The following is a 25,808-nucleotide window of genomic DNA, read 5'->3' on the forward strand; positions in this document are numbered from 1 at the left end:
TTAGGTAAAAATAACATATGAAAAATAAATTTCTGAGCTTCTAAACTTTTCCTGTGTTGCCTGCTGGCCTTTGTCTTCTGCAAAACTTCCAGAAAATTCCCATTTCATTTCTTACGCCAACCTGCAATATATCAAAACCACAACATGGAAAGTCGCATTGTGGAAGGGATAACTGTACTATTACAGTATTTAACCCTCTTTAAGGTTTGAGGAATACAGTACTCTTCTACCATTTGCCTCAATTATTCATAATGAAACATTATTTCTTCAATTTGAGTATTTCCTTCACCACTGAGACAGACACCTTTCCATGCCTTAGTGGATGGTCTTCATGAACAGCTTTGGCCAAAAACAAGGCATCTGGTAGTCAACCAGGTGATTTGAGTATCAGACCAAAAAAATTCCAAAAACTTTTCTTACAAACTTGCCAGGCTTCAGTTTCTCCCGCACATCTTGGGTTTAATTCATATCCTGAACGCCACTTTTTTTTAACAACAATAAACAAAATGCTATAGAGTGGCAGTCACAAGACTTTATTTAAGACAAGTAGTGATTATACTTACAAAGTCTCATTATGCATAGCAGAAGGGGAGGAGGCAAGGAAGGGTAGGACTTCTTTCTAAAGTTAAGCCACAATGTAATTTTGGACTAGAACAAAATAAGAACTTCGAGAACTTTGGGAGAAAGCTTAAACTACCACAGTAAAGATGTAGATTGGTAGAAACACCAAGCTACGAACCAGTTTTAGGCTATTCCCCAATATAGAATTATTAACAACACTATATCATCTTTCCTTAGAAGTATAGCCTGGTATATTTGTAGTGTGTATTACATTTCAAAGTATTTGGTATGCTGATTGGAATAAAGATGAAGCAGTGTGTTAGTTCTATACCCCCCACCCCCCTCAAAGGCAGCATGGCGTGGGAAATGGTCAAGACATCTGGGAAATCAATTCCCAGCTTTGACTGTTACATGGTCTCTCTGTGGTTCAGTTTCCTCATAGATTTTTAAAAATGTACTACCTTACTGTAGGATGTTGTTATAAACAAAGTGCTCTTTAAACCATGAATAATTATATAAATGTGAGAGTTAAAGTGTAAAGCACATACAGCCATCAGTCCCAATTAATGTGAATAATGAATCTGGTGAAGTAGTAGCATCACTAAAATTCACAATGTATATTTATCACTGGGTTGGCACTAATTATAAATCATAATTTCAAACAGTACAGATTTGAATACATGTGACCACTTCACAGTTTCATTATTCTCACTAACAGGGACCTAGTTTTATGTACAACCAAACACAATTCCAACATACAGTTTCTCCACCCCACCACCTCTCATTTGATTAAATTAAGTGAGTCAATCCATACCACACAGGAAAAGTAGTTGAAGGTTTTATTTATATAAAATTCATTATTAAAGAACATAAAAGATTGAGTTTTTCCTTAAAAAATCTGCAATTATTTACAGCAGTATTGCACAAGTAAGGTGACAATTACCCTGTCAAAAAATTCATCAGTGCAAAACACAAGTAAGCCAGGGAAATTGCAATAAAAATGCTACATATGCTGGGTCCTATGAAACAAAGTAAGTGATTAATCAGTCTAAATTACAGATCAGTGCTATGTACATATAGGTACCTGATGAGTTAGTATACAGTATTAGTGGTCTTGAAACCAGGGTACGAAATGTTTAGATCCTCTGAAATCCAAAAAAAATACCTAAGTAGTCAGGTTATTTACATGAGAACTTGAGAGTGCTTCTTGTCTAAGGAAATGCGTGTATGTGTAAAAATCAAGTTACATAGCTGATTTACCTGTGCGCCTGCACCAAAGCTCCCACACATCATGTGTATGAGTGCCGAGTAATAGACACACATGTAGGCACCTGGCTAAGCAGCAAAGGCAGAGCTTTTCACTGTTGTATACGGAGCCTATAAGGAAACAGGCTTTCTTAAAACATTCACAACTTATCACATCCTAACAGCCAATTAAAGATTTTTCATTTGGACTCAAAATCATCTCTTTTGAGGGAAAAACAAATTAAACCAAGGCCAAACTAACAGGAATATAGGAATGCTATGGATTGCTATTCCATTGAGGGGAAGGAAGGATGAACCACGTTCCAACTGCAAAGTAAAGCACACAAGCAAGATTTTAAACAAGTAAACTTATATCCCGTCAGCCTGCTACCAGTAGGTGGGCTGGGGTGACAAGGCCAAGGGCCAAAAACGGTTCCAGTCTTGTTTCCTTCCCAACAAATGAAGGAGAAAAAAAGCCAGGGGACCCAAACAAGGTAGCTTATCACCTATCTACTTATCCAACGGACGCCAGACTTCAGCAACCTTTATAATCTGATCATTCTTTTGTTTTTCTCAACCCTGACTAGTCAACGGCAGTGAACTTTTCTGAAATGCTAAACATTTTTTGTGCCTAAAGATGGGGCTTAGAACAAACATATTCTGCTATGGTTTACAACTGGAACAGCTAATGCTTTGAGTAGATTCCAGCATTTGGCTATTATCAGCTCCCTCAGCATTAAAAATCGTGATTGGCAAAGCCTAAAAGTTTAATAAAAGTAAAGTGAGGAAGAATGAAATTTGGAGGACCACCGTAGAAAAATCATACGGACAGCACTGAAAGAGACAGTGCACTGAACTGATCAATCACTACTTCTGTGGATAATCTGGGGGAGGGAAAGGGAATGCATAACTTTACAGAACTTGAGAAATTAAATAAGCAGAAAATAAATATACAATATTTCTACAAGTTACAGCATTATGAAACAGTAGAACACATTACACAGAAAAGAATCTACATATTTACAAATGTCAATTCTAAAAAAAAAGGTTTAGAAAACAGTGATTTTTACTTATTTACAAAATCTTACAGAAAAGACAAAAGAACAACACACAATTGCACACAGACATTTGGCTCAGTTGATAAGATAAAGTAAAGATGTCCTAATCTAATAAATATTCAAATATTTACAATAAAATAGAAGAGGGGTTAAAGGGAGGAAATGAGGGAAAAATTTTATACAAATTTTATATCAGAAGAAATTTAAACTGGTTTCTCCACAACCAAAGAAAATTCTTCATAAAGTTTTGGCAGGATAGAAGGGATATATTATCTGAAAAATTGCTTGTGAAATTAAGTATTTTGACCTTTGCTTATTTATTGCATTTCAGTGTTATGCCATGGGAGACTTACTACAAACCCAACGTGGGCAGAGGTTGTCAAGGCACAAAACCCGCATTAAGTTTTCAAAAAGTGGAACTAGTTCTGTCTTTAAAAAAAGTATACCCAAGGTATACTGCAGGAGGCATCGTGATCTCTAAGAGATACAGTACAGAGAAATGTATTTCTCTCTCAAACTCATGGTGCCAACATCCTGTCCTTTACTGCTTCCATAATTCATAGAATTTCTCTAGCTCATCATTAGGCTTATTTATATCAGCCTGAAGCAATGGAGGCAAACCTGTTGCATGACCATGCTTGAGGTAAATGTACAAGAAAGGACATGAATCCCCACTGGGGCACTGGGCCAGCAGAGCCTTACAAAAACGTCCTTTTAATTTCATTGCTTCCAACTCCAAGGGGAGATGTATAGTTAAAAGAAACAGAAGTAAAGTGCTCCAGTTGCAGAAATTAGCATATGATCATAGATATCCAAGTAGGGGATTCAGGTGGAACCAAACATCTTTGGTGTGTCCAGCAAGGTACACAAATTCTAATACTTTCTGTTATAGTCTCTTTTCGTTCTCATAACCAACGGACAATGTGACCTTACTAAATAAGGTTTCAAGACTAATTCAAGAAACCACAGCTGAAATTCAACACAATTCCTATGAACCTAATTCCAAATCACTAAGAGGGAAAGAAGTATCCTTCAGCATAAGAGAAAGAAAAAAATTCCTCCGAATATATGGTAAAGATGGATATACCAAAAAAAAAAAAAAAAAAGAGGTAATTACAAAACCACATATTCAACATATTTTTTCTTCAATTGTTAAGCAGAATTACAGGAACACTGGATCCTCTAAGGGACAAAAGAGAATACGATAGCTGTTGGCACTACTGAATCTTACTTGACAATTCAAAAAGAACTTTGAAACAAAAAGTTGCTCAGAAGGCTGACTTTTCACCCTGAAAAAGTAGTGGGGTTCATGAAACAATCTCCCAAGCCATCTGACCTCCCTCTCCCACTTGTGGATACACAATGCAAACTCCATGAACCTTTTTCCTCTGAAATCAACTAAAAATAAACAGAAACCTCTTTAGATTTACTCTGTTTTCTCCTAGTCCTATGTGGTGATTTCAAGATGAAAAAAGAGTAATCAGGAATAGGATCACATCTAAAGAACTGCACCTGCCATGGATGAGGCATTGAAGACCAGTGCACAAAATACATTTAAAAACCTACCTGTCAAACTAAAAGGTAAGAAAGAAATTGGCACTCAGAGGCTTAGAGATGGCTTGAGACATTAAATATATTGGAACATTTCATAATTGTGCCCAATTGAATTTTTCTATGGTACTGGTGAAACCAGAATTAAACCTGTACTTCCGAAGGAATCTGATTTTGGGAATATTAGGCATCCTAAGTTAGTGGGATTCTAGAGAAAATCTCACTGATGAGTCTTTAAACCTGTCAACTGAAGGAGCTTCTTCCATTATCACCTCAGCTGGCAAGGCATTTCCTATTTAGTTACATCATTGGGCAGTCAGGACTCAAACTTTTGGTCATGCAATCAATCAAGTCTCTGTGAGGGGTGACTGAAAACTCTTGGCTCTTTCTATTAAGCTCACCTGGCATTCTACAACTACAGCATTTCATCCCTGCATCAACAATCTATTAAGAGTAGCCAAAAGTCCAAGAGACTCAATTATTCTGTTTCTTTTATTGTTTCAGCCTCCTCAGACTTTCTGAAGCAAACATCCATTAAAATAAGTTAAAACAAATACTGTCCAGGCTGATCTTTAAAAAAAACAAAAAAAAAAAACCAACATCCAGAACTGTTGCCAAGACCAATATGGGTAAAATTATTTTAATTCTATTATACTTAATTTTAAACATGTTAATTAACTTGGAACCTATTTGGATCTTTAAGAATCTTAATTGGCTACAAAATCTTGAAGCTCCTCATAGAAGACAGAGTGTGTTCAAAGGTAGCCTGAAGTCTGCCACAGATGCAAATAAATTTAAAGAGGAGGTTAGGTATTTACAAAGAGAGAAGCATGCTGGCATAGGTTAACAACCTACCCCTTTTTAACCAGCTCCATTTTATTATGCTGATTTTGGCATAAAGGTAGTACAGAATAAAGAGGATAGAACAACAGGGGAGACACACTTCTCCCTGCTAAAAAGAAAAGAGAAGTAAACTGTACAATAATCCCCCCCACCCCAAATAAACTAAGGCAGCTTACAAATTAGCTGGCTCAGTTTCCACTGCAGGATATATACATCATCCTCTTTTGAGACTAAGCAACAGGTTCTTTAAAATCTAGTACAAAAATCATTTGTGAGTTTGTCAAAAAGTTTCCACTTCCTTTTTGAAAATTTGTCCCTTCTTATTAAAGAAGTTGAAAAACACACCAATGTAAACACCACTCTTGCATAAAATCCTGCTTCAAAGAATGGTGATTGATATATTTTTTAAAAATCCATCATCTACATTCACAATGATCTCCCTTTTATAAAATTTTGTCATGTGATGAACAAAATCCACTTTCAAGTTCATGTACAAGTGTCTTCAAAAAATGTGGAGTCCTACTGCCCTTCTGTCCTTTAGGGAAAAAATCTGTTGATTGCATAGTAATTATATGAAGATGCAAGTGGTACTTTTACTTGATGACTTATAGCAAGTAAAAATTTCCGTGCACTCCTTCCTTCTCAAAGAATCGTCACTGCATTCTCCAAACAAGGCGGATGATGTAACGTAACAAGCGTAAAATAACCATTTGGTGCTGGTCACCTCCTGCTTGATAGTTATTATCCAAAAACCCCTGCAACAAACAGAGACAAACCATTTAGTACTGTACTTTTTGGATACAGAATGATTTCATCATCCCCTCCCTCCATTTTAAATTTCTCAGAGTTACATTTTGAAGATCTACTATAATATCAAAGTGAAGGCACTGAGACCTTCTCAGCAGTCATTTCTACTTTTTGGTTAATAAGTTTCCCCCTCAATATAGGGTGGTTATTATAGAACAAAGAGCATACTGCATTTATCTGCAAGACAAATGTAAGGGAAAGCACAGATATAGAAAACCCACTAGAGTCCACAATTTTTTGAGGGGGCTTGTGCTGCCATCATGTTCTCTCATATGAATTCAGATGATAGTCAAGGTTCAGAGAGTTTTAAGAGGGGAAAAGTTTAGTTGGTGGAACAGAAATTTCTCTCAGTTTACATGGGGGTAAAACTTCATTGCACTGGGACACCAGACTTTCCAACCCTCTTAATATTGCTCCATTAAATTCTTTAGAGAGTCCCAAGCCCTAGCATGAAAAACCCTGGTATAATGTAATGGTGTTTATAACAGATTAAAAGGGGATAGAAGACAGAGAAAAGAAGAAAAAGTAACTTATGGTACATTCTGGGTATAATTCTACCATTGTCAAAATTGTTGACTCAAAAAAAAAAAGTTTCAGATTCCCCTAAGGGTGACTTCTGGTAGCTATAATTTATTTAAGAAACCAGTGATTTGGTGTAATTTGCCCTAAGAAGCTAAATAAAGCTACAGACAATCTGTGCCAGAACTAATGAACTAGTGAACCTCTAATTGCTCTCAAGTGACTCCACCTGTATAAACACTGTTTGGTCAAGATTGGTGCACAATATGAACAGAAAAGACACATAAAGCTACCTTCGTTCTTTCCCACCCCAAGGGAAAAACTGCAAAAAAAGAGCTCTTTGCATTTTTTCCAGTGATCATCATTTATTTCAACCTGAGAAACTCCAGAAGCATTCAACAACCTGTTAAGAAATTTTAGGGAACACGTAAAAACTATTTTAAGGTTTCCAGAAGCAAATTTGGGTCTTCTCCCTTGGGTTGCTTCCACTTTGTAAAATAATTAAGTGTTGGTAAACATGTCTTCACATGCACAAGTGCAATCTAGAGTTTTCATTGTTAAAAGTATGAAGTCTGGCCATTTCCTTATTGGGTAACCCAAAGATGAAACCTAGAATACCATGTAAAGATAACAAATACCCTCTTCTTTATTGCACCCAAGTGAAGAAAATTCTCATTTAGACTCTACAGACAGGGGTTTCTTTTAAATGACTCCAATTCACTGTCACAGGACTCACCCTTGTCTTGCACCAGATAGAGTAACTATTCTTAGAGAGTAGTGAGCACCTTTAAGATTTAAAACAATGCAAATGTACACCAGCTGCAACTGGATTTTCCTTCTCTAAACTGTTTACATGAGCTCTCAAGCTCTAGTTTGACATAATGGGATTGTGATAAGGCCTGGGCATTTCCCTTTTGCCTCTCCCTAACAAGATGGGAGGAAATCACTTTATGTATGCAATTCCTGTAGAGGCACTCTAACCACAGTCTATGATTTTTATCTTTCTGCACACAAGATTGCTTTGTTTTGATTTAACTTTCAAAATTACATTGCTTTTAGTATGTGAGAGTAATTTGATGGTAGGTTAATTTTAAGTTGAAATGAATATTAATAGGCTGAGACACTTAGTCAAAGTAAAACTAAGATTTACTATAAACTAAGTTTGAACTCACTGATAATCTCAAAACACTCATTTAAAGATAGGAAATGTCTGAGCAAGTGAGTTATTATGCCAAAGCTGTCCACTGTAGCACTGCTAAAAAATAAACTTATTTGGTACAATAGCTAAGAATTTAATTCTGCTACTAGGCAGCTGATTTGTTTCTTTATGGTCAAGAACTGCCAATCAACAAAACATCAGCACCTGTCCCCAAAACAAGTGGCTCATTATTAGAAATTATAATAATAATGGTTCATATTTATATCGTGGTTTACAGTGTATTCAAAGTACTCTCTCATTTGTTATCTTATTTGCTCTTCACAATAATGAGATGGGAAATATGTGTATTGATGCTACAGCTCCATTTTACCTGTGAATAACTTGAGAGTCCAGGGAGACTAAATGACTTGCCTGAGGTTATACAGCTGGCAAAAGTAGCAGAGCTGGGGCTCAAAGCTGACTTCAACTCCAATCCCAAAGCTCTTGAAACCATGCCACACTGCCTAGATTAACAAAAATACTGTTACTAAAAGAAGACTTAGTTTCTCAATAATCAATGTTCAAAAGGAGAAAGGAATTTTGCTTATAACTAAAGAATACTTGGCATAGAATGATGGCTGAGTTCAGAAATGGTTAAAGAAATCCATTTTAAGAAAATTGCCTCTAAGCCATAGAAGTTTCTGATCTCCATTTAAAGTGTTTCTGGGCAATAAATGTGTTCATACAAATAAATACATGCTGCTTCTGAACAGTCCCAAAATTATCAAGGTTGCCATGTTGAGAGTTTTAAAAACCAAAGATAGTAAATACATGGATCTGATGAAAGTGAATATAACCAGGACCCCCAAAACATCACAAGTAAAGGAATATGATTTAATCAGGAAGGAAGAGAATGCCAATACTTTCAAAAAGAGAAATACTACTCAGACAATTTAAAACCCCTTAAGCTGGTTTAATATATAATTACATTTGGACAGGATTCAACTTAGGAAACAAACACTTTCAAATCAAGAACTCTTACCACCCAGCTCAGAAAATCCTTGATGGATAAATGGATAGCTAGCTAGCACAACTGGTTAAAATCTGCTAGCTGCCTAATGTTTAAGATCTTTACTAAAACATGACTAGATGGTAAGCAATATTTTTTTGAGGGGGGAGGGTGGGGTGGAGGGTTAGAAGACCACATCTGTGATTTCATCACTTTAGGAAACTCTTGGTGTAGAAATTCCTTCCCCCACTGCAGATAGGCAACTCATCTTACTTATAATTTGCAATCTTCAAGAGTCACTTCAAATACCGAGAGAAGTTTCTTGTTCATAGTAACATTGGTTCATGGTCAAAAATGACTTAAACCTAAGTCTTCCTGACTCCCAAGGCTTGGCCTCTGTATCTTCTATGTCAAGCTATCTCTCATGAATTTTGTAGCTTTTAAATTTATTGTACCCAGGTCAGTTCCTATATTCCAACACTGACAATATGGAAGTGGATACATACTTAAGGTACACCTGGGTACAGAAAACAAAAAAACATTAATAAGGCCCTAAGAAATGTCATTCTTATCATTAGCAGGAACTGAAATTTCTGTTCAACCTAATGGATTACAGAATTAATGTCTCCTACCTTAATTAGAAATCACTATCAAAAGAAAAAGAGGATAGTTATATTTACTTTTTATTTCCTGAGAGTATTAATTTCTTCCTGGGAATTTTCTTTTTTTGATATACAAAGATGTAATCTTCTTACTGAATATATAAAGAAGTGAGGAGAGGGGAAAGGGAGCATAAATACATTTTTAGGAGAGAGAAGCAAGTTAAATATATAATTTTGTGGGCACTTGGAAGAGTTTCATATCCACATGCAGTTTTAGGACTTTTAGTCTACTCCCCAAAGAAAAAAAATTAGGATAAAATGAAGTAAAAAGGAAATAAAAGAATGAGCAAAAATACTGAATGGATGATCACTGCCACCTGATATATGACTGAAATGGCACTGGAAACACTAGAATTTTATAGGCTGAACAAGGATTTTTTTTTTCCTAAATAAACCAAAGATTTCCTAAATTACTTATTCAGACCAATCCACATTTAACTAAAGACCAGCTGTAAAAAATTCACTTTGTTTGTATGCCATCCTTCATAGTACAAATGCTATAAATCATACTGATATTTTCAAAGGCTGAATAATATCACTGCATGAAAAAAAGATAACACTGGATGAAAAACACAAAAATTTTAATTCATCTCTATTTTCCTGTTTACTAATTAAAACAAAGTGAAAGAACAAAATAAATAACTTGAATCTTCCCTCCAAAGACTATCTGAAATTTACATCTTTTCTCTATCACCGCATTCCATCCCTCCTTACCTTAAGTTCAATTTAGTCCTTTATTCTTTAAACTAAAAAATGAATACTTGTTCCGTCAGACTTTATTAGCTTTTCTCTTTGGTACAAATTAGTGGTTCTCTGAGACTAGTAGAGAAAAATTCAATGTATCAATGATTTTTCTGAGTGAATAAGCAACATTAATAACACAGACTAACCAATCAGGAAGGCACCTTAGTCCTCCTTCCAGTCCAGACCCACCAGTCATTATCCAAGGAAGCAACCCTGCTAGAAATGAGGCTAGGCAACTGTCTCTCAGAGGGCTGCAGTCCCTGCCTCCTTAATACCCACGGCTACTGAAGAAGACCCAGTTCTTGTCACTAACAGTTTTTGGCACTATCAAATGATTCAATATCAGAAATGGGTAAAATTATCAGCGGAAATAACAGTAAAGAATTTGATTTGCCATCTACTTTGCTGCTTCCCCTTAGGACAATGAGACCCACTCTAACTAACTTGCAAATGACACCCATGTGTTGTTGCCCCCATTTACTTCTGAGCTCCCTGAGAGTAGGAACTATCTTGTTTTCCTGTGTGTATCCCCAGCCCTGGGCACAGTGCACGTAGTAAGCAATTAATAAATGGCTTGATTCATTCATTCTTCTTATTGCCCCCTAAACTCATTTACTGCCAATAATACTATTTGCCCCTTATAGTATGGCTATTTTTAATACATCTGCCCTCTCCCCAACTTTTCTGTAATAAACCCAGGTCTAGCAGAGTATTTAGGAGGACCTCAATAAATGTTTCTGGATCGACTGATTTAGTGGCAACGGGCTAGTCTCTGGGATGTCCTTCAATTCTTTACAGAAGTAATACTAGCCACCCTTATTGTAAGGAACTACATGGGAGCTTACTGATTATAGAATAAGAGCTGGCAGGAACCCTTAGGCCATACAAAACAATCTCTTCACTTCACAAAGGAGGAAACAAGGCCTCAGAAAGATGAAGTGACTTGCCCAAGGAAACAGAAGTAATAACTAGCAGAGCCAAAATTCAAACCCAAATCCAGTGCTCTTCCCACTGTATTTGGCTGCCTCCCTAAGGAGTATAGCTAATACACTCACCCCTACTTTGGATCAATGCACTTTTTATCTTTAGGAACTCAGGGCCATAATTAAAGTCAGTTGGAACATCAGTGAGGTTGATCCGAGTAGATACTGCCAGATGGAGAAAAAGACCAAGAGTATAAATCCCTAAAGTTTTTCATATTCTAATGAAATAATCTCTGCACTGAAATTGTTTAACCATGGGAGCTAACTTCCCCAAGAAGGATTTGAGCCAACACTTTAAAACAAATTGGTAGATGATGGCTTGGTTGACTAATAACAAATCTGGTGCTGTTTCAGCTGAATGGAGCAGGCAGGTTCTTGGTCAAAATGGCTCAAAGAAATGCCTGAAAATCCAAACTCTAAATGCCACCATACTATTCTGTGTCTCTCTGAAGAAGTAAAGCATTACATTCTGAAAAGCCTTCAGAAGGTGGGAAATTCTTTAGGAGATTTGTTGCTTAAAAATTAAGAAATCTATCTCCTTATGAACAGGTGACTAAAGCCCAGCACTCCACTCCACCCCCACCCCTTTATCCACAGCTCCATTGTGGTGAGTTAAGGGAAACTCCCCAGAATAGGGTTAATTGGCTCCTGTGTTATTTACTTGGAACTTGTACCTGGAAGGCAGCCATCAATAAATAGCAGTAGTAAGAGGGATTTGTTGGGTGTAAAGCAGGAACATGGAAATCATAAATAAGAGGCATGAAAGAGAGTTGGATTTGCTGCTTTCCCACTCTAATGCTCCTTAAGCATTGACAATGTGATAGTAATATTAAACATTACTGGTGTTAGAGCTGTTCCAGAAATGCTACCACAGTGGACACTGCTAAAACCAATAACTCAGTACATTTACAGGCAAAGTTATTAATTCTAACATTCCCCACTCTATATCTCATTTCCAAGTTTAATTTAGTTTTCTTTGTTACTGACACGAGGTCAATGAAATATCAGGAACTTAACTACACTACACGAATTTATGCCCAAATAACCAAATCAAAACAATGTTCTAAAGCTCAATTCGGGGAAGTAAGTGCTTAGGCAAGAAAATAGGCCTTGACACACTGAGCTGCTCTTTACAAACCAGTCATGATAACAATGGGGACAGTCACGGCACTCAACTATGGATTTTGTATAGCCTTCATATAAATAAAACTTTTCTTTCAAAGGTGTTCAAAGTACATACATTAAGACATTCTCACACACCCATACAAAAAATTGTTGCTGTTGGTCACTGAATCAAGTAGACATACAACTCTGAACAAATGCTTACGAAAACTAGATTAACATAACATGGAAAGAAGCTAAACGTACAGAAATTTTAGATCCTGAAACTTGGTTTCACAATAAAATTAGGTTAATAACCAGACTTGTGACAGTAAAAATTAAATATAACCATCAAGTGAATTAAAAGCTCTAGAGCTATAATCCTGTGATCTTCTGGGCCTCAGTCTCTTCATCTATAAAATAGTGATAAAAAGTACTTGTATTATCTCCCAGGATTAAAGAATCTATGAGTTGGAAGAGACTTCAGAGACCATTTAGTCCAACTTGTATATGAAAAATAACCCCTTGGGAATCTTTAGCAAGTCATTATTTGGCCTATATAAAGGCTTCCAATGATTAAGAAACCTCCTAAGGAAGCTCGTTACCTTTTTGCACATGTTTCAACAAAAATTTCTTTATATTAAGCCTAAATCTGTATCCCTGAAATGTCTCCATATTACTCCCAGTTCTGTTTTTTGGAGCCAAACTAGAAGAATCTAATCTTTCTTATACCGGACAACCCTTAAGAGACTTGAAGACACCTTTTGTTCATCCCTAACCCAAGTCTTTCTGCTGCTAGACATGCTTCCTAAAAGGTGGTAGCCTAAATGCTAGATGCTGCATAATTTGGGCAGAATGCAGAAAAACCACCACCTTCCTAGACCCATGCACTACAGTTCTCTTAATACAACCCAAGAAAACATTAGATTTCTTAGATTTGGTTTAATGTACCAGGGCCTGTCAAAACCTTTTTGGATCGTTTTTTGGTCATCCAACATGTCAGACATTCCTCCAACCTTTTCCATAAACAGCAAAGGTGATAAAACATGCCATCTATGTCTCTATCCAAGTCAATGACAAAAAAGCTTAACCGAACCATGAAATACTCTGACAAAACCATGTTGGCTCATAGTGATCTCTGCTTCGTTTTCTGGATGTTCACTAACCAACTGTTGAGTGTCATGTTCTAGAAATTTGACAAAATTTGAAACCGTACTCTTTTGTCTCCTTTTGCCAGCAACCTTTTGCATCATTCTCCAAAGACTGTCAACAGTGGTGTAGCAATCCTACCTACTATTTCTTTCAGTACCCTAGGAACAAGCTAAATATCCCCTGGCCCACCAACTGATCCCTATGTGCCTCTGCCCCTTTTTATAACCTTCATCACATTCTTCTGGATATACTTCAGCTAAAACACCCCGTGGAGCCCAGTATTCTAGATGTGCTTTTCTCAGAGCAGAGTACAAAAAACTTCCACCTCCCTTACTCTGCACACCACATCTTTTACTCTAATTAGGGCAGCATTAAGCTTTTGGGGGGATATTACGTACTCTCTTTGGCTTCTCTTTCTCCATCATTATTATGGCTACTGAGGGATAATGAGAGATCCCTAACACTTAAACTCTTCTTAGAGGTTTGACTCTACATATACAAAGTTATGGCAAGACAAAATCAGTTCTACTCTCATCTCTAGAGAATGCTCTTAAAAAGAGTGGGATGCTCTTTGATGTTATATTTGATAATGTTAATATTATCCTCTAAAAAAGTTAGCAATGATTTTCAATAGGTTGAGTGGTTTTAAAAAATAAATGCTTCTCCAAAATGATTAAATATTTGTGTGTGGAGAACTATACAAGGTGCTGAAGATATTAGCTAAAACACAGTTCTTACCCTTACATAACTCAGTCTATTATATGATAAGGCAAAAAGCCAGATAACCACACTTCAGCAATGTCTGATTTTTATCAGTATTGAGTCAGAGCATCCTCTGACAAAGACAGCAACTATTCTTGGCCAAGCCATGAAAATCCTACAGACCCTTTTTAAGATTCTACATGTGGCTTATTATAACCCACACTTCATCTCCTGACTCCTGGTCTTGTCCTAGACGGTCCCTTTATGTCTTGAATACAATTCATCCCTATCTGCACACTAACTTCTTTTATTCATTATTTCAGGGGTTACCTATGTTAGGAGGGCTTTCTTGATTTACTCTAGTTGTTAATGCTTTTTACTTTTTGCATTTATCGTATACATACTTTCTATTTACTCATCTGTGTACTGCTGTATCCTCTCAGTAGATTCCAGCACAGTGCCTAGCACATTCTAAGTACTTAATAAATGTGTTTATTGAACTAAATTACCCTGGGATATAGTTGGTCTGGGTCAGGTCACTTGAAAAAAATCAAGGGCAGAAAGGGAGGAACTGAAGCCAAGTAGGAAGTTAAAAAAAACCACTTTTGTTCTATATTCTTTTCAATCCATTTGCCCCAGAGCAGGTACTAGACTTGTGATTTTGTGGGTATTGGAAACTTGCTCTACCAATGCAAGCTAGTCTGCAGCTCACAGTCAAAGAGATGCCTAGAGTACTAAAACTTAAGTGATTTGCCCTGGGTCCTACAGCCAGGATACGTCAGACTGTCAACTCTTCAGCTTGCCTTGGCTCTGAATCCAGCTATCCATAACAACTACTACAGCACTATCTGTTCTCCTTGACAGAGAAAACAGAAGCAAAATACAACTTGAGGTATACCTATTGTCATCTGTTATTAGAATTGAATATTAGTCCTATATGCTTTCTCTGAGCCTCCTTTTCCCCAATATAGTTTAAAAATTAAGAAATACCTTGTTGTGGTCTTGGGTCTACATTCCAAATAAGCTTTGCCTTTTTCTGAGCTTTTTTTTTTTACACTACTTTTGTAGGGCTGTGTCATGCCCTCCTATTTCCCTGTTGTCTGTCCTTGCTTTCATCTTCTGTATGTCTGTCTCTTTTGAAAATCTAACTTGGTTGAACAGTCTCCCTGTACATAAATATTGATCTTTTTAGACAACTTCCCCCTTTCCTCATCATAATGACTTCCCTGTAGAATTTTAGACTAACCTTTCCTATATTTTCTGAAAACTCTTTGAAATATTATTTACCAAAACCTAGGGAACGTTCCAAGCACATTCAGCTTTCCTTTCCTTCTCTACCATAAAATCCAAGATGGAATAATCATAAGATTCTCATTCCCACTCCTATAACCAACTCCCTGTTGGTTAGGAGAATCAGATCCCTTATAGGTTCTACTTTCTGAAGGAATATAATAACTTCCTAATTAGTCTCCCTCTTTCTAGTCTTTCTCCTTGCTAATCTATTTTTTGGAAACACAGTTGCCAAAATCATCTTCCTAAAAACACAGGTCTGTTACATCCTTGCTCAAAAAACTTTACTGGCTCCCTGATTAGATCCCCCCCCCCTTGACATGAAAAGCCCATAAAAATTTAGCTCCAGTCTATACTTCTAGAATTACTTACTAAGATCCCCTCTTCATGAAATGTTATTAGGGCCAAGTTGGTCAAAGTGCTATTTTCTGAATTCACTGTTTTCTCCTGCCTCCCTGCTTTTGCACAGGTTATGGTCCTGTGCACAAAATGTCCCTAAACTACTTCCTTCAAGGCTCAACTTTCGTGCCACTCCCCTACTCCCAGCTAAGCCTGTGATCTCCCAGCCAGGTCAGGGTCTCCATTGTGGGATTCCTCAGACTACCCTGTGACACAAGCTCCCTAAGGGCAGAGATAACTTTTGTTCCCATCTGAGCATTTTCTATCCAATGTACAGAACCTTGCATGTTACTGGGATGCTTAATGGACCACGAAGGCAAGTCAAAAAATCATTAACAATCAATGAACAGTAAGTGTCTGGTATGTGTTAATCAGGTGTTAAGGTCAGCAAATGCAAAGGCACAGACGGTGCCAGTCCCTGCCTTCAAACACTTTAAAGTCTATCTGGCAGAGGCAACATGTATACATATCAGTATATGAAAATGAAAACAAAAAAGATATAAGGTAACTGGGGCAAGCGTTGAGTTAGGAAAGACCTCACATAGAAGGTGATACTGGAGCAGAGCACCAAAGATAAGTAGTACTTCTGAGAGCATGTCACTTAGGATATCCAGTCAACGGGGGCAAGAACACTAGGGCAGCTGGTGGTACAGTCCATAGAGTGCCAGGGCCTACAGTCAGAAAGACCTGAGTTCAGAAGCAGCTGCAGACACTAGCTATGTAACCCTAAGAAAATCACTTAATGGCCCTCTTCCTTATCTATAAAATGGGGGTGATAATAGCACCTCCCTCACAGGATTGTAGGAGAATCAAATATGGTATCTGTAAAGCACATAGCACAGTGCCTGGAACGTAGTCGGCACTCTATAAATGTTTGTTCCCTTCCCTTATTCCCAAAGTCATGGAGGCACGAAATAAAGAATGTTCGAGGACAGTTAAGATTGGATCACAAAGAGGTACAGAATGGAATCATGTGCAGTAAGGCTAGAAAGGTAGATTGAACTCAGGCTGTAAAGAGTTTTAAATGCCAAAGTAATTTATATCTGACCTTGGATGTAACAAGGAACCAGCCACTGGAGTTACTGGTGTAGCATGGCCAGGCTTAAGCTTTAAGAAAATCAGTTTGGCAGATGTGTGAAGGATTAATTGGAGAAGGTAGAGTCAAAGTGAGGAGGCTACTACAACAGTCCGAGTGAGAGATGATGAGGGCCAGAACCATGTTAGTGGCTCTGTGGATAGATGCTAGGGAATGGATGCAAAACATGTTATGGAGGTAGAAAGGACAAGATTTGGCATCTGGGAATGTCTGGATTACTTCAGTCCCCTACCACTACTATATAATGCCTCCATGCTAGGACTTATGCTGTTTTCCAAACTCATCTATTTCTTCTTGCAATTCAAGTAGTCTGTGGTATATTTCAGATGACTATTTTGGGTTTTTTCCCCTTTCCATCAATTGATAGGGCAATAAATATTTGCTGTATCACTGCTTTCACCTACTATAGTTGAACACTTGGTCAGTCAGTCTCCCAAATGTGCTAGCTGCCACAATATCCAAGAATAATACCCAAAGAAGTTTTAACAGGAAAGACTTCCAAGTCAAGAGAGACGCTGGCAGGGAGAGGGATGTGGAACAGGTATTTGAGGAGAAACAAAGCAGTGACTGCACATTTTTAATATCCATTCTCACAACTTATGGCTTTCCCTATCAGAGAACCACATTTTCCTACCTACCAATGCCTTTTACACTATGTATAAGGTCTTCTACACTGAATCTATTCTCTGCTCCTCCTCTAATCACTCTACTCCCCACCCCACATCCTAGATAGGTGACCAAAAGTGTGTCATAGGGCTGAATTGTTTTGTCTCAAATTATGTGTGTGGTGATAGGTTTTGAGCTTGAATTTTTATTGGGCATCTTGCCAAAAATTCAGTCTATCTTGCTGCTCCCAATGACATTTTGTAGCTACAATTACTAGCCCAGCACTCTCTTAGCATAAGGACACATGGAGAACATCCAGCTTGCTTGTTTCAACATTCCCCTGGTGGAAGCCTCAAGAGGATACGTAACCCTCCAAAAAATTCTGAAATGAAGACCAAGCTTGACAGAGTCTCAAGAGCAAGAATCAGCTTCAACATCAAGAATGTTCAGCCAATTATTTCAATAATACCTGCTAATCTAAATCACTGTCTATTATCAAGCTATCAAGGAAATATGCATAATTAATATTGTATCTGCCTGAAAATAATATGAAAGTGCTCAATCATTTAAGATAACACATTGGCCTCAAAGAGTGACACATATATACATAATTATGAAGTTAAGGATTCAAATCCTTGGGGATTACTTAAAGTATAAATACTTCTAAGCTGGAAATGGCCTTTAAGAAATCTTTCTGAGGTAGATGTTGCAATTCCAGTTTAGAAGCATTTAAACTGGAATTGAACATCTACCTCAGAAGGATTTCTTAAAGGCCAATTTTCAAGTTATAAAAGCCAAATCCCTCCTGCATAAGTTTACTTCCTTCATCTAAGCAAGACTCGTGCAGACTGAGATAGGTCTCTAGGGACTTTCTTTTAATTCAGAAAGCTGCCAAAAAAAAAAAACTGTTCTGTACCATCAAGTCCAATGGAATAACAGCTATTTCCCTGCCTTAGAAGGCAAGTTAACACCACCACCACCACTACCACTACCACCACCACCACAACAACAAAATGGCAGCAAATAGCACCACCTGTGGGAAAACTTGACTTGTATAGAAAACAAACACCCAACTTGAATTCAATTAATCACAGGTTGATTATCCATGTTCTCAGTTTCTTCTCCTTGCTAAACTTTAGGCCATTTCTTAGCTCAACTAAACTTCTAGGTTAGAAAGGGACACAAAATGAAATCTGAATCAGTTTGGTTACTGAGTAACAGGTCTGGTTACAGGTTTGTTAAATGAGGAGTCCCAAACTGTTGGCCACTATGAGGTCTGAGGATTACTAATGAGACTGCTATCTTTCCCCCCAATAGCTACATCTACTATTGCTTTGGTGGTTTACTTTTCTGTGGGGCAGCATAGTGTAAATAATGAAAAGAAAAATGAATTTGAAGACCTGGATTCAAATCTTAGTAATGATACCTTACCAGAGGTGGGGAAGCTGCAACCTCAAGGCCACATGTGGCCCTCTAAGTCCTCAAGTGCAGCCCTTTGACTGAATCCAAACTTCACAGAACAAATCCCTTTAATAAAAAAATTGTTTCGTAAAACTTGGGTTCAGTCAAAAGGCCACACCCAAAGACACATGTGGCCTCCACGTCCTTGGGTTCCCCACCCCTACATTAGATCATCAAACCACTAAGCCTTAGTTTTCTCATCTCTAAAACAGGAATAATGTTTGTACAACCCTCTTCATGGAAAGATCAAATGAAATAAAGAATGCAAAATATTTTTTAACCATTAGGTACCATATAAATTTAACATATCAATACCAACACCCTTTGAACTGTAATAGCTAGACTTTTATGGCATTTTTTGAGCTAAAAGGGATCTTAAAGATTTAGTCCAATACTTTTGACAGATAAAGAAATGGAGCCCCAAATGTACCCCTTGTACAAGTGACTTGTACAAGGTCATTTGGAACTATGACACGTTTCCAGCCTGTGAAAATTCCCATATTGAGGACATATTTACTACTTGGGCTTCTCCATTAAAATTTATAAATTGGCTCAAAAACTTAACACTATTGTTCAAAAACTGTGTAAGATAAATGATAAACATTTAAACAAGTTATGGTTATTTTCTACATAATATTTAAAATTTTTTTATAATCACTCTTTAACAACAGTGCTGAATTGTTTGATGTTTTCCTTAGTTGTTTCATTTGCTAGTCTTCTAATTTGCACAGTATCCCAGATGCTCTGCCTTCCTTTCTGAAATTTTTCACAGGACTGATGCATTTGTCAATTGAAAACACCCTCTCTGTAAACTTCCACACAGTGGCAATGATATTCTGTAGTAGAAACATTTTTTTGGCATTAAAAATTTAAATACCATATATTAGCCATTTGGGGACTATATATTAATAAAATACTCACTTAAAACTAATTGTGTACCAAGTAATATTTATAGCTAATGTACTTTATAGTATTGTCACAAATGTCTAAATATCATACTACAAAGGACATTACTGTTAACACACAGAACATAACACTAATTTTAGCCTTGTAAAATTATTTCAAGTAATCCTAACGCCATTTATAAGATCCTTTTAAGAGCAGAGTTAAAATAGTCATGGCACAACACCGACGAACAAAAAATAAACACAAATCAAGAGTCTAGTATAGGTAAGGAAAGGTGAATATTAAAAAGGATAAAATGGTCCCTGTCTCATGAAGCTTATAAATGACATTTCTAATCCAAAAGCAGATAACAGTTTGAGTGCCATTATTTTGCTTATTAAGGTATACTTTGCTTTATTAAAGATAAATTATATTCCTGAAAACTACATATATAATGAAATGTATGTAAAATAAACTTTCTAATTCACCAGGCAAGTTTCACTATTTGAAGGAATCCTGTGAAACCATGCTTTGCCTTAATTTCCTCTCTCAGGCAAAATTAGATGAAATTTAGTCTTAGGGCAAGAACACATTGTTCTGAGAGACCTCAACCTCAGATAAAATGCTCACCGAAAATGCAATGTAAATTAACCACAACCCCAAAGTCACTTTGTTCTGGAGTTCAGTTAGCTAGCATTCTAACGATGCTGTAAGAAAATTTATTTTGTATGCTAATTAAGCCTCATCTCAGATACATGCTCATTTCCTCCCTAAGAAGTAAACCCTCCCCGCCCCCCCCCCCCCGCAAAGAAAAAAAGATTGGAACTGTCAATCAAATGTATGCATTTATGTTTCTGAAATGATTACATATTTGAATGTGCATATGGACATATGTCTGGATGAGTAACACTGCAGGTGTACCACCTGCACTAAGTCTGAACTGAGAATTCACATTTGGTTTGAATAAACACAGCTGCATTTAGCTGAGTGCCCAATCAGCCATTTAAACACACACCAATGCACAAATCTGGGCCCACATTTGGGTACACCCAGATGTAGCATATGTTAAGAGAATCAAATACAAGAGTTAAAAATTAGTTCTGACTATTATGTACACATTAATACTCTTACTAATAACTTCATTCAAGAATAACATAGACTGAAAGACTTCAGTTGTAGTCCAAGAGAAGAGAAGCCAAGAGATGCTATTCCAAGAGAGGCAGAGCAAAAGAAAGTGCACTGGACTTAGACTCAAGACCTGATGTATGATTCTGACTCAAATCTGTACAACCTTGTCTCTGGGCCTTACTCACTGGGCCCAAGGAGGGAAGTTTTCTTAACCTCCCAATAAGTTACCAAGTCTTGTCAATGCCACCACTAAATTTAATGGGTATGCCATCTCCTTTTTTTGACTCTCAGGGCCACCACACCACTTTAATTTTGGTTCTCATCCCCTCTCCTGAACTTCCTTAATAACCTCCTAATTGTTCCTCCTGAATCCTGCCTCTCCCCAATCCTACTCCAAGTTGGAGTGGATGATCTGACAAACTAACAAGCACCTAAATGGTCCTTTTGAAGTCTCAAAAAAGGCGCTAATTCAGTTAACATTTTTAAATCTCCTACCCTTACGCCATATCTGAAATTTTACATTATTATGTCTGTTTTTCAACTAGTGTTCATATCACAAAACATTAAACTTTTTTCTTCATTCCCATTAGAATGGGAGGTCTTTTAAACCAACAGAAAAATACTTAAAATGGTATGGTTACATTCTCAATGATCAACCAACAAACACTTATTAAATGCTTACTCTTTACTAGGCATGGGCAATTCAAAAACAAAAGTGAAATCTTCTTGAGGAGAAGGCAGAGGAGGGCAAGAGGAGTTAGGGAGATGAGGAAAAGTTGTCATATAGAAGGTGGCAGTGTAGTTGAAACTCAAAGTAAACTATGGATAGTAAGAGATGGAGAAGAGGAAATACATTTCAGGTATGGGGGGACAGCCGTAGAAAAATGTACTGTTTCTCATTAAGAGAAACAGTAAATAAGACAATTTAGTTGCAATGTAGAATAAGTCAAGAAGAATGATCTGTAATAACGCAGTGTTACTCATATCTGCTCCTTTCAGCTACTGAAATTGATTCCATAAACTAGTGTGACAATTTCTGGGAGATGTGTGTTGACAGGTCTTTGGTGTAAAAAAGCCACATTTGACTAAGATATGATTAATATGTGAGGTTTAAATTACGTAATAATTTGTTGTTGTTCAGTAGTGTAGGACTCCTTCTGACTCCCCTGGATCATAGCATTCCAGACCCTTATATCATCCTCCACTATCTCCCAAAGTCTGTCCAAGTTCATGTTTGTTGTTTCTATGACACTATCTACCTCATCTTCTACTGTCCCCTTTTCCTTTTGCCTTCAATCGTTCCAAACATCGGGGTCTTTTCCAATAAGTCCTATTTTCTTATATTATGTGGCCCAAGTATTTAAGCTTCAGCTTCAGTATCTGACACTCCAATAAATAATCTGAATTAATTTCTTTAAGTATTGACTGATTTGAGCTTGCTGTCCAAAGGACCCTCAAAAGTCTTCTCTAGCACCAAAATGTGAATAAAAACACTGTGATTTCTGTGGCACTCAGCTTTCTTTATAGTCTTTAACTCTCACAGCCATACATTGCTACTGCAAAAATCATAGCTTTGACTATAAGGACCTTTGCTAGCAATGTGATGTCTCTGCTTTTCAGCATGCTGTCCAGATTTGCCATAGCTTTCGTTCCAAGGAGGAAGCATCTTTTAATTTCATGGCTGCAGAAGCTGCCTGTAGTAATCTTTGAGCCCAAGATAAAATCTGACACTACTCTCATTTCTTCTCTATTTGCCAGGAAGTGATGGGTCCAGTTGCCAGGATCTTAGTTTTCTTGATGTTAAGCTTCAAGTCAGCTTTTACACTCTCCTCTTTTACCCTCATCAAGAGGCTTAATTCTTCACTTTCTGCCACCTTAATGGCCACTTTTGCCATCACAATGATATTGTCTGAGATGGTTGATATTTCTCCTGGCAACCTTAATTCTAGCTTCTGACTTGTCTAGCCTGGCATTTAACATAATGTACTCTGCATGTAAGTTAAGTAAATAAGGTGACAATATACAATATACATTGTACTCCTTTTCCAATTGGTTCCAATGGTGTTGTTCTGGTACTCTATAAACAGCTCTAAGATCCTTTAATAAATGAAACACCCTATGCAGCAATATTTTCAGGGAAAAAAGTCAAGGAACATGTAGTACACTAAGTCCTAAAGCAAAAATTTTAAACTACCCAATAAAATTTTACAACTATAGATCCAAACTGAAGAGAAGTCTTGGTAGGAGTCTGCCTCTGCTTTTCTCTTCCAGGCCTTGTTATCTAAGAATGTTATCAAAGACAAGCCCCTAACCCTAGAGATAACTACATTAAAGATGTTTTATTTCTTATCAAAGGGTTTTTACACAGTTTGGTTTTTTTAAAATATTTCAATAACTATATTTGGATATATTTGGATTCCTTTGTAATCCTCTGTATTTTATTGTATGCATTTAAAAACACTATTCAGAGAAGAGAGTCAGTGGCTTGACACCCACCCTAAAGTTGTCCATAGCACAAAAAATATTAAGAACCAATCTGTACAATCCCTCAAATAATTTAGACCTTACATAAATGGGGTAAAAAAATCCATTATAGAGAAGCCTATAACAGAATACAAATTATAAAGAGCAACACTAAGTAAAAGAGAGCTTTTTCTATTAGTCTGGAAAACTATGAGACAATCTAAACTAATAAGAAAACGTGAATAAAGGAACAGGAAAACTGAAATCTGAAAATAAAATATCAACAGTATACCTTTATACTTTATACCAACATTTATACCTACTCCATGATAGTTAATTTATAATCAAAAACATTCAAATTTTTAAAATGTAACTATTGGACCATACTAAATACTAATTGAAATTATTCTTCAGAGAAAGCTATTTTTAAAAGATCAGTTAACATATGTAGGAAACCCAATTATGATCTTAACACAGCAAAGGATTAGAAATGACAGAAAAATGAAGTATCATATGAATAGTTTTTACAAAGCCTATGTATTTTTCCTTAGATAACACTACAGAAAATACCTGCCTACTTCATACTACATAAAATTTTGCTTTAGGAAAAAAGGCTGACTGAAAGTACTACCATGAAAGAATATATATACTAAGATTAGGAATGTGGTTAAAATTTCTGCTTTAACACTAATTAGCCATGTGACCTTGGGCAGTAAGTCATGTGATCACTCTAAGGCCCAAGTTTTTCATCTAAAAAGGAACTAGATGAATTGTAATCAAACGTTCCTTCCAACTCTATCCATCTGATTCTACAGATCATTAATACAGGATACAATTATTATTCACAGCAACACAATCCTTATAAATAAGATTATAAATGACTGATTATAATTATAAATGAGATCAACAAAAAATTAAAATTCATATTAATAGTTTTAATCCACAAAGCTGCCTCTACATTAAATGCCTACAATTTTAAAAAAAATGAAATTCCATATATTAAGTAAAATCATGGGCATTCTCGTCAATTGTGAAAGCACTATGAAAACTAATAATACTTAAGAAAATCACATCACAGAAAATCAGTAAAGTCACTGGCCTAGTTCACTTTCAACTAAACTAGCATGACAGGAGTAGTATTTCTAAATGGCACCTGGGCTAAAAATGCTGTCTTCCATTTTCATGTCTTATATAAAAAATAATTATACAAACCTAACAGCTAAGGTTATGTTGTTCAAGTAGCTAAGGCGTGTATTTAAAGTTTTGAAATTTTATTTGTAGTCAGTCCTTTTAGTTGACTAAGACTGCAATAGTTTAAATTCTCTTAATTTTGGCCTAAACTATTTTAAAATCTGAAAAGTTACACAAGTGTTATGGCACTGCAACCTTCTATAAATTTTTCACCAACCCCTCCTCCCCAAAACCAACAAAAAAAACTGTAACTATTTTGATGTAAATTTCTTGAATAATACTATTGTTCATAAAAATAAAACTTGTCATCTCCAAATGTATTTAAAATATTGTTAATTAATTTAAATTCAGTGATAGAATACATACATAGGAGGAAATAAAGAAATAAAAGGGTATATATTTAAGAAACAAGGCCGTTAAGCAAAAAGAATAAAGAAAATTTAAGTTACCCTTCTTGGATAAGAAGCATTAAACTCATCTCCAATACGTCTCAATTCTTGTGCAATCCAAATTTCTGGCCGCATGTCTGCAGGTATTGATTGAGACTGCCTCATGGAAGCTGTTTCAGAACAAAAAAACATTAGTTTGACATTTTCTAAGATATGTATTAAAAAAGATACAAAAACAAAAGAGAATGCTAACATGCCATCTTACCCAAGGCCTTAAGACACCTAATATTAATGACCAGAGTGCCAGAAAGAAAAACTAATATGTTACTACCTATTACATAACTTAGGTTCATACAGAAGGGCTACAGATCATCTGTTTTAATGTTTCACAACTCAGGTTTGAAATAACAAAAGTTATTCTCACATTCTCACAGGCTTCTCATTTTAGAAAGACTATTACTATCCAAAGTGTGTTACCATTTAATTACACTTGAACAACATTGAAAGATTTTAAAAGTCACTATAATATTGGCAAAGAAATAAACAGAGTTTCCTGGGAATTTTTAAGTTTCATATAGATCTCCTCATTGGAATAAATTGCCATTCTATTTTAAAGTTCTATGAGTAATAATAATATTAATACATTCAAAACCCATTTTACAGATTTTAATATGCTTTCATTTATATTTTTTCATTAGAAATTTACAATAGTACCTTATCCCCATTTTATATCTGGAGTATAATAACTAAGGCTCAGAAACTTAGAGCGATTTGCTCAGACAAATAATAAATAAGGCTGGGACTAGAACTGAGAAACCAATTTAG

At 36.3% G+C, this 25,808-nt stretch overlaps 1 protein-coding gene across 6 annotated transcripts in view; it reads right to left on the bottom strand.

Moving 5' to 3' along the window:
• Positions 1-1,386: 1,386 nt before the first annotated feature.
• Positions 1,387-25,808, bottom strand: part of BCL2L11 (BCL2 like 11) — a 52,936-nt gene continuing 28,514 nt past the window's right edge. For all 6 annotated transcript variants that reach the window (XM_036750805.1, XM_036750810.1, XM_036750809.1 and 3 more), the window contains 2 exons: positions 25,044-25,153; positions 1,387-6,013 (listed from right to left, as the gene is read on the bottom strand). In XM_036750805.1, coding sequence (XP_036606700.1) covers positions 5,912-6,013; positions 25,044-25,153 — 212 coding nt within the window. In that variant the 3' untranslated portion in view covers positions 1,387-5,911. The remainder of the gene's footprint in view (positions 6,014-25,043; positions 25,154-25,808) is intronic.

This window comes from Trichosurus vulpecula, chromosome 3 (assembly GCF_011100635.1).
Source record: "Trichosurus vulpecula isolate mTriVul1 chromosome 3, mTriVul1.pri, whole genome shotgun sequence".
NCBI lineage: Eukaryota > Metazoa > Chordata > Mammalia > Diprotodontia > Phalangeridae > Trichosurus > Trichosurus vulpecula.